The 10667-nt window shown below is 44.7% G+C and overlaps 1 protein-coding gene across 1 annotated transcript in view; it reads left to right on the forward strand.

Moving 5' to 3' along the window:
- Positions 1 to 10667, forward strand: part of PHF20L1 (PHD finger protein 20 like 1) — a 2880694-nt gene that overhangs the window by 1033636 nt on the left and 1836391 nt on the right. The window contains exon 7 of the mRNA XM_044066227.1: positions 1325 to 1453. Coding sequence (XP_043922162.1) covers positions 1325 to 1453 — 129 coding nt within the window. The remainder of the gene's footprint in view (positions 1 to 1324; positions 1454 to 10667) is intronic.

Raw genomic sequence — 10667 nt, forward strand, 5'->3', positions numbered from 1 at the left:
TTTCTAAATGGATAGGCCATTGCATCCGTCTCTGCTATTTTCAACATGGCAAATCAGTGCCTAAGGGCATTAGGCCTCATTCCACCAGAGCAGCAGCCACTTCAGCATCCTTCATCAGAGGAGTACCAACCAAAGAAACCTTAGAGGCTGCAACTTGGAGTTCAGTGCACACCTTTACAAAGCACTACCACTTGCCTCTACCACTTGCCTCTCTAAGTCCAGAGCAGGCTTCGCCACTGCAGTTCTGCAGGGCCTCATAGCCTCTCCTAATCCTATTTAGCCCAGCCGCCCTACCTCAGCTTTGGGATTCTACCCAAGAGTAATGACTGCAACAGTGAAACACGATGAACATAGTACAGTTGTGTACCTACCATAAATGTAGATGTTAGAGTGTATTCACTGTTGCAGTCCAGGTTACCCACCCACCATCCCCCTTCTCTTTGCTGGGCCTTATCTGCACTTCTCTATCCAATACAACCTTTTTGGTGTATTTGCTTGTAGATGAAGGAAATATTATTTTTGTGCATGCATTTCTTATTGCTATATTTTTCCGCCTACCTATTTGGGGCACCTGACATCTGGGGCAAGAAAAACTGAAGAAAATGGCATTGGCTGCATCTTTTGTACCTCTTTCGCACTGACGTCAGGGAAGAGGCGACAGCAACCGACGCTGGACCTAGACTTTGGAATTCTGGCTGACTGCGGGTAGCCTACCAGCAGGAATAACCCAAGAGTAATGACTACAACAGTGAATACACTCTAACATCTGCATTTATGGTAGGTACACAACTGTACTTTTCTTGCAGTGCTGGGACCTCTAAATGAATGTTGATGTTCTTAGGTTAGCAAACTGACCTTAACTTATGGTTAGGTTCATGATGTGACAGTAGAAACTAGACAAGAGTGCCTCCATTACTCCAGACTATTTGTCTGCCACATTATACACTAGGCTATATGTAGTTTAATCCACTAAAGTACTCAGATTAAAGGATTCTGCAGTAATATGTTCAGATTTAAAGGTTCAAGTAATAGACCGGATGGTTGATGCAGAGAATGTTGTAGACTCAGAATTGTGGAGATATTAGAGACTCAAAATTTCGATGGTTTCCAGAGCAGATGAATCGGAATAGTGTGAAACAGTTCCATCAGAGTTCTTTATTTCTAAATGCTGCTTAAAAACATTTGATTCATATGAATATGCCTGAAATGAGATTAGGAGAATAAATCTCAACTACTGCTGCCTTACTTCTTCCATTTAACTTAAGCTTTTGTTGAATGTAGCCATTTGCAGCACCTACCCATTTTTTTTTTTTAATTTTTTTAGTAAAAGCTGATATTTTAAAAGCAGAACCAAAATCCGCCTCTGTGGTAATGGAGACTGCAGCGTCAAAGAAGAAAAATAGCCAGTGCAGCTCATTCCAGGCAAAAAGAGCCCGTCTTAACAAAATCACAGGTCAGAAGGCTTCCGTTTTTCATACTGTACCAAGATAGTCATGATAACTTTATATGTAGTCATGCAGTCAATTGTTTTATTTTATTTTTTTAATTTAAATACTCCGATCAAGAAAGGTTTTATAAATCTTAAAAAAAAAGGTGTGCAGTCAAAACAGGTAAATATGCATGTTTGTGAATGTAAAGTTGAGCCAGTTTTATGATTTATTAGGTTTCTACTTAAGGCAGATGAGAAATAAATTTGGATAGTAGTGCAAATCATCAGACTAGGAAAGGCTGCTGGTATCCTATCTTATGGAAGAGGAATGACATGATCAGTGGTATGGAGCAATAACTAGGGTCTCTCACTGCACAGAGGTGCAGGGAAAATCATTTTATCATTGCATATGCTATCTTGGAGATGCTTTGCAACTGTTTTATCATTTTGAAGGTGGAACTATCCCAAGCTGTTTGACCCTTATGACATTTTTTTGGCTCATCCTCTTCAATCTCCATGTTTGTTACAGGGAAGTATAGCTGATGATGCGCTCTGGATTGGGAGACAGAGTCATTCTTGTTTATTTTACTTTATTTAGGGAGAGAATGAAAGATGGAACATAGAATCTGTTACCTTGGCAGTCTGCAACGTGTTAATTACCTATTCTGTACCTGTGTAGTAATACTTTCCATGTTTGTGGCAGCTTGTCAGTCTGCTGTATCAGGCTTCACCTTGTAATGCATCATTGCTGTACTTTGACTTTTGTGTTGTGGAGCAGGAAGAAATTTGATCGTCCATTTTGAATTCTCTCTTCTCTGGATAGCATGTCTGCATTATGGGGGCAAAGTCTCTGTGCTTATATGATTCTTAAGGTTTATCTTCTGTAGTTTTTTTTTTTTCTTCTGGTAGGGTCATCCTTGGGACATTGTTCTAAAAGGAAAGAAAAGACCACAGAAATAACCCTCATGATGGTTGCTTCGTAGAATAAAAGAACCTATCCCAGAATTAAGGTACTGTGACCCAGTCCTGGAGCCAGGCCTACAGGTGCTGTTTGAACTTGAGTACCTGGTAGCAAGATGACCCACATAGCCTAGTTAGATTCAACATGAAGAAGTTGCCTGGAGTTGCAGGCTGAGCTCAACACTTACAAATGCAAAGAGGGTGGGTGGGTCAGGTGTAATGCCACTCAGGTGGCAAGATGGAGCAGGACAAATGGACTAGTGGACTAGACCGTGGCAGTGGAAACTGGTTCTTGTGGCATGCCACTTCAGCGCTCTTAGTCTTACCCTTGGACATAGCGTTGGTTCTGGAACCAGACTTCCCGACTAGGGATAGTCTTTTTTTCTCATTTGGAATTGCCCATAGGAGGCGGCCTTTGGCAGATATGGGTATACTCACTGGTCCCTGATTTTCTGACATATAATTGGAATTTGTGTAAGTGTGTGAGAAGTTTACAATTACACAGCTAAAGGAAAAATGGGGAAAAGAAAACTTTCTGCCTATGCATCTAATGACTATTTATAGAAGAGAAAACATTGTGCATATGCATCTAATAACTGCTCATATGGTGTAATTTTCTTAGAGACTATTGATGTGATGCTTAAAGCATACCACCTCTTAAGGCTATAGTTCTCCCTAGAGTCTTCAGTATTTGTGTACAGAATAATGGCTCTTGAGGGGTTTGGTTATAAAGAACTGCTTTCCTTATCTGAGCTGTAATGATGGATAGTCCATAATGAGAACTTCAGTTGAGCACAGGGCGTTGTTTAAAAGCATAGTCGGTACCACAACACTATGGGCCAGAGATCAGTGACCAACTTCTTAATTATGTCGTCAGTCCTGAGGCCATGTCTTCTGGACACTGTAGTGAAGAGAAATATTAAGCTGTCAATTGTTTACCATTTGAGGAATTTAGTCACAGATATAGTGCAACAAGTAGATAGAAATGAGGGTGTCCTGGGTATGCCTAGTAGATGCTTAGATGCAGAGATCAGATCTTCCACCTATGGAAGACCTTCTCACTTATACCTAGAGGGTGGTGTAGCATGATTTGGTCATCCTCTTCTACTACTAGCCGTTTAGCTTCAGTTCTCAGTTGCCTTGGTACTGAAGCAAACTTTAACAGGCTTTATTTTCTTCTCTTTCACCATAATCCCCTGCTGTCCACCTTCCTTTCCAGATCTTGATTGCAGTTCATCATAGTAACATTGATTACAAACAGCCCTGGGCTTCATGTAGTGTGGATTAGTTTTTCTTGTTTCTTCTTCTAATTTGAATTACTTTTACCAGTCTTCAGATATTCATTATGGGTAATTTTTTACTCTTACTGGAGAAGAGTGTTCCATTTATTGACCTTGTACTGCTTAGCTGTCCTCTCCCACTGATCTTAGCACAGTTTTGCATTTGCTGTTGTGCTTTAGTGAATGTCTGTGTATATTTAAGACTAGGTGCTGTTCTTGCAGACTTTTTCTTGTTTAGTCTGTGCTCTTCTTTAGTGTTTTGCTTTGCTGTGATGATTTCTCACAACGGAGAAAGTCTTCTTAAAAAATAACATTCCTTGTGTCTATTAATTGCTCATTTAGGACAGCATATGAAATGTCATTTGTGGGGACTTCCCATGTCTGTATCCATGTGGTGTTTGTAAAAGGTTTGATAACAGAACGCTATCTGTTCATAAACCGCGTTAGTTCTTGAGGAATTGCTCCTTTCAGTGAGACTTAGGGTCTCTTCCGCTTCATAGAAGCCACTGAAAGGTAAAATGCGTTCTGTAAAAATGACAGATGTATGGACATGAGGCTTCCAAGAGAAAAGGGCATAAGAAGGTTAAAGAATTATCTGATGTCTTTTCCATCCATTTCTCAGCCTATAGGTTTCAATCTGACCTTAGTTCCGACTTTGTCTGCTTTTTCCAGACTTAGGATATGTAGCCAAGGCTCCTTCCCTTACCCATAATCCCCTCCTATCCCCAACATTATCTCAGTTCTCATCTGCCACTTGTAGAGTACATACATTATTCATTGGCTTAGGCTTCTCTGATTAAGTGTGTAAAAAAATATTTTTTCTTTTTGAAAGCTTTTGGTGGTGTTTTACTGTCATCTTCAAGTATATCAGTCCCTCCTTCTACTGAAGTTTCTTCCCTTCTCATAGATTTAAAAAAAAAAAATTTCTCTATGCCTCTAAATCTCCTGAGGCTTTTTTCCCTTTTATTACTAGTTATAACTAGTAGATGTTCTTCGTGTTTCACTGTTGCAGTCATCACATTTGGGTTATCTGCTTGCATTAGCCCTCAGTTGGCCTGATTAACAAAGTCTTGGATCCTACGTCGGTTGCTGTCTCTTCTTCCGTGACGTCAGGTCGTCAGGGGGTGTAAAACATGCAGCCGATCAGTCTTTCTTGCCGTGTGGTGCCCGAAGCAGAAGCAGTTTGCAAGTGCCAGTCGGCCGACTCCTGAAATTTTCATTTTTGAGTTTCAGAACCAAAGATGTTAAGTTGTCTATCTCGCCTTCATTCTTGCTGGATGGGTTCGGAGCCGACCTCGGCTCCGACTCGGCCACTCTAAAAGCTCGAGAGTTGGTTCCACCGGCTCGAGGCTGCCCCTATATCCCACAATGCTAGGCGTGAATTACCTCAGATCTCGTTTGCCGCTACAGCGATCGAGGTGTTTTTCTACCGGCTCCAGGTTAGTTAAAATTAGATTAGTTTAATAACTTTAAACTTACGCTAGCTTAGTTTATTCCCTTTATTACCCTTAGTGTAGTGGATATTATCCCTTCTACCTTTTTTTCCAGCCCCTTTTTCTCAAGAACTTATAAGTTCTTTCCTTAGGCCTTCGGGCCCTTCCTTCCCTCCCTAGGGTGTGTATGTGTTTTTTGGTTAGGAATATTTAACTTAACTTACCTTTCAGAAGTTTTGTTTTAAATAATTCTTCTTTGATTTCTAACAGTGTAATCTGTGTGTGTGTGTTACTGTGTGTGGTTACACTTCGGTTCCTTGAATATGTCCAAGGATTCAAAGGTCTCAGGCTTCAAGAAGTGTGACTCGTGCTGTCAGAAAATGTCTCTGACAGACGGTCACACTTCTTGTGTGTACTGCCTGGGACCTTTACACCTGCAGGACTCTTGTGCTGTATGCCATGGCTTCAGCCCTAAAGTCCTGCAGGAGAGAAGAAACAAACTCATATTAAGGGGTTTACTTAAGCCTGAAGGTTCCCTTTCTGCTACATCGGGAAAACCTTCTAAGGCTTCCAAGACCTCGGCTCCAGCTTCAGAGTCGAGGCCTAAGGCTTTGAAGCCTGCTGCTTCATCTGCTCCGGCTGGAGCCGATGAGTCTTTGACTACAGTATCTGTGGTTCCTCGCTCCGCCGGAGCCGAGGCATTAGAGATTCCTGGGTCGGCTCCGATCAGACCATCGGAGCAGACATCTAGAAAGAGATCGAGGTCACCGTCCCTTGGCTCCGTTCATTCGGCTCCAGCGTCTCCTTTGCTGTCTGAACGGAGCCACAGATCTCACTCCTCCAGGTCATCGAGGCTCTCAGATCACGACCTCCAGAGGGTAGTGAGTCGACTTTTAAAGTCCGTGGCACTGGCCCAAATGCTCCAGAGCCCGACTCATCAGTCGATGCCTCAACTTATTCCTATAAATATTCCTCCTCCGACTCCTTTGAGTTCGAGCCGGGCGCCTCGGGACCGAGACTGTGGTAGCGTCGGAGCCGATACAATAGTCTTCGGCTCGTCGTCGGCTCCGATTTCTTCTTTGAAGAATCTCGGCGCCGAGCTTCCTCGTCGACTCCGAGGGGTGAGTGGCATCGGACCCTTGTCCGACCCCCTCCCTCTCGGTGCTTCGGCTGGTGAGTTCGGCTCCGACATCGGCCTCGAGCCATCTCTGTCGGTGCCGAGGGAGGTTCTCAGCTCGGAGCGGGACCTCTGGCTCTGCCAGACAGGGGTGCGTTCGAGGTCATGCGGAGTGTGTTGGAACCTTGTTCGACTCCACAGTCGGCTCCGTCCGCCCTTCCCTCTTCGGTGCCTTTGGTTATGTCGACTCACTCCCTCATCCCAGACCGCAGAGAGCCAGCTCCTCAAGAATCCCCTGTGGGGATCTCATCCTCTTCGAGGCCTCCCTGAATTGGCAGGGGAGCCCCCTAGGAAGAGAAAGTGTAAGAGGAAGCACATAGACTCACCTGAGTCTGTCACCTCTGACACAGATTTAGAGGATTCCGAGGGTTCCCCACGTTCCCCTTCTGAAGATGTCTCCTTCGCAGACATTCTAGAGATCCTGAAGCAGAGGGGAAATTGGCCAGCCCTTAACCCTTCGGAGGATGAATCTGTGTATCTTGAGGCGTTTGGCTCTCGCCCTTCCACCTCCTGGGTGTCCCCCCCCTTTGATCCCCTCATGCAGGTGGTGGAAAAGAAGGCCTGGACGGCTCCTGATTCAGTGGACCCTACCCCCAGGAGACCTTCAAAATTTATAACAGCACCAACTGACAAACAATTTCTCACAAAAGGTGTTTCTGTGGATGCTATGGTGGTAGCTGCTGCCACCAAGAAGGAACTAGCTGATCCTTCAGTGCCTGTTCATACCCCTAACAAAGAATCTAGGTCTATGGACAGGTATGGGAAGCGGATGTTTTCGTCAGCGACCTTTGCAATGCGTTCGCTGAACTACCTATGCCATTTCACCCGTCTCCAGAGAGACTTGATCAAGGAAGCGAGTGAGATGTTGAAGGATACTACAGCTGCAGATTTTCAGGACAAAATGAACACCCAGCTGACTACCCTTAATTCGATAGCTAACTCCTCCATGCGCCTCCTTTCATATGCGGCTGATGGAGCGAGTAGAGCCGCAGGGACAGGTGTTGCCTTACGCGGCATGCCTGGATGCGACTATGCAATTTTATGGACCCTTTAAAACGTCTTTCACTAACTCCCCGTTTGATGGATCATCTCTCTTTGGTCCTCAAGTGAAAGAAACCTTGACTAGGTGCGAGACAGATGGCAAAACTCTATCTGCCGGAGTCCGTTTTTCTACTCCTTCTAGACCTTACCCCAAAGGCCAGAAAAGTGGGAAAATGTAGTTCCACAAACAATCTCAAGGGAATTTGCCTGACGCACAGAATCGGTTCCCCTCCAGAGGCAGAGGAGGGAACAATAATGGTAGACGTCGCCCTAGAGGCAGAGGGGGCCCGCAGAACCAGGGCAATCGAGAAACCTTTTCCGATAAGCCCTTTCAGCATCCCTGAGGTATTGCCCGACTGTCCACCTTCGGAGGCAGTCGGGGGAAGATTGTCACTGTACCCAGAAGCCTGGCTATCCCTAACTCAAGACAAGTGGGTACAGTCCATCATTTCCGAAGGCTATTCCATTCCCTTTGTTCGCATTCCAAACCGATCAAAAAAATCCCTTCCAGATGTTCCACCAACTCAAAGGGATCTTGCAGCTTTGGAAATTTCAAAGCTGCTGGCAAAAAGAGCAATTCAGCCAGTTCCAGCAGACCAACAAGGATCCGGAATCTACTCCAGGTTCTTTTTAGTTCCAAAGAAAACAGGGGACTGGAGACCAATTTTGGATCTCAGTATCTTGAACAAGTCGGTCAAGAAAACAAGATTTCGGATGGTCACGCTACAGTCCATCCTTCCCCTATTGGGAAAGGAAAACTGGATGTGCTCTATAGACCTTCAGGATGCGTACTATCATATAAAAATGAACAGACGCTCCAAAAGATTCCTCCGCTTCAGGCTGGGAACCAGTCATTTTCAATTCAGAGCCCTGCCCTTTGGTCTCACCACAGCCCCGGTGTTTACCAAATGCATGGCAGTGGTAGCTTCTCACCTGAGACGTCAAGGATTCCAGGTGTTTCCATATTTAGACGACTGGCTCCTCACAGCTCCCACCAAGCATCTTCTTCTAATGGCCAGGGACTACACCTTCGCATTTGTCAAAACTTAGGCATTTCAATAAATTGCGAAAAGTCTGTTTTGTCGCCTTGTCGTGTTATTACCTTCATAGGCGCAAATCTAGACACAGTCAACATGTCTGCGAGGCTAACAGATCAGAGAATAAAAGACATACACAAACTGGTCTCGCTCCTCTTCAGCAGCAACAGAGTCAAAGCCAGGTTAGTTCTGAAAGTATTGGGGATTATGGCGGCTGCCATACCTCTGCTTCCATTAGCCAGATTCCACATGAGAATCCTTCAATGGATGCTCTTCACACAATGGTCATACCAGCAACTTCCGATGTCCCACACCATTATGATTACGCAAACATGCAGGAATCATCTTCTGTGGTGGATGTCTTCCCCTCAGCTCTTCTTGGGAAGACCATTTGTTCCTCCCCCTCCAGTTGCTACTCTGACAACGGACGCCTCCCTGATCGGGTGGGGGGGGCATTATCAGGGCAGAACTGTCCAGGGCACATGGCAACCAGACGAATGCCACTTGCACATAAATGTTCTAGAGATGAGAGCAGTGCTTTTAGCGTTGCAAGCCCTTCAAGACTCTCTTCCCTTGGGAACGATAGCAATCCAGACAGACAATATGTCTGTAGTGTGGTATATCAACAAACAAGGCGGAACCAGGTCCTATCCCCTATGTCGAGAAGCACTCAGACTGTGGCAATGGGCGATTTCTTCTCAGCGGTTTCTGATAGCAACGCACATCCCCGGGAAGTCCAATCATATCGTGGACAAGTTGAGCAGAGCTATCCTCATGCCTTACGAGTGGTCTCTGAAAGACTCTGTTGTGAGAGAAATTTTTCTCAAGTGGGGTCAGCCTTGCTGCGACCTTTTTGCTACTCCCCAAAACAGCAAGTGCAGAGATTATTTCACACTATTCCCGTTACCAGACCAGCCCAGCAGAGACGCTCTAGTCCAAGTTTGGCCCCGGGGACTTCTGTATGCATTTCCTCCCTTCCCACTAATCTCTCAAGTGATACAGAAAGCTATCGCTCAGAAGGCCTTATTGATCCTCATTGCTCCTTACTGGCCTCGGCAGGTTTGGTTCCCCTTTCTACATCAATTTCTATTGAGCAACCTTGGCATCTGGACCTAGTTCCAGATCTTTTGATCCATCAATCGGGTCAGTTACATCGCTCCCTCCCCTCTCTGAACCTCACTGCTTGGTTCCTCCAGTTCCAACCTTAGCCAGGCTTCCGCAAATATCTCACTCTGTTCGAGATATTTTGATAGCTTCCCACAAATCTTCCACTCGGAAAATTTATCTGAGTAAATGGAAACGTTTTGCCTATTGGGCTCAAGGAAGGGACTTAGATCCTTTCACTGCTCCCATCCATATGGTTCTTGATTTTCTAGCTGAACTCTTTCATGCAGGTTCTTCTCCTTCTACTCTCAAAGTTCAATTGGCAGCTATATCTAACTTTCATGTGGGCATTTCAGAGTCTGCCATAATGTCCCACAAGCTTTGCAAAGCCTTTTTGAAAGGAGTTTTTCTACTCAGACCTCCTATAAGAAATCCTCCTCCTCCTTGGGACCTTAATTTAGTTCTCAGTTCTTTGATTCTCCCCTTTCGAACCTGCGGCTTCCTGTTCTTTAAAATTGCTATCATGGAAGACTCTCTTTCTGGTAGCTATTACTTCAGCCAGAAGAGTTTCAGAACTTCATGCACTCAGCTGTCGACCTCCTTATTTGTTGTTCCATAAGGACAGGGTATCTTCTGAACGAACCCGTCCTTTTTACCTAAGATAGCCTCGGCCTAACCTAAATCAAAGCATTGACCTCCTGTGTTTTTCCAGAATATTCTAATAGGTCTGAACAAAATTGCATTGGCTAGATGTTCACCGTCAGTTAAGGTACTATTTGGATAGAACCAAACAATTCAGAAAATCTGACCAGCTTTTTGTCTCTTATGCAGAAGGCAAAAAGGGACTTTCAGTTTCAAAGGTATCATTATCTAGATGGCTAACATCTCTGATTTCCCTTGTTTATGAAATTAGACACCAAAAGCTGCCTAGCAAACCTAAAGCCCATTCCACCAGAGCTTTGGCTACTTCTATAGCCTTCCAAGACAGACTGCCTATTGACACCATTTGTGCAGCGGCTACTTGGGCTACTCCTCACACATTCATTTCTCATTATAAGTTGGATTTAGCTTCTAGACATAGAGCTAACTTTGGTTCCACTGTACTCAAGAGTCTGTTTCTTTAGGCCACCCGGGACAAGGTGCTAGGGACGCGGTCCCATCCAGCAAGAATGAAGGCGAGATAGACAACTTAACATATAGAAGTTA

This window comes from Protopterus annectens, chromosome 3.part1 (genome assembly GCF_019279795.1).
Source record: "Protopterus annectens isolate FY-2018-M chromosome 3.part1, PAN1.0, whole genome shotgun sequence".
Lineage (NCBI taxonomy): Eukaryota > Metazoa > Chordata > Ceratodontiformes > Protopteridae > Protopterus > Protopterus annectens.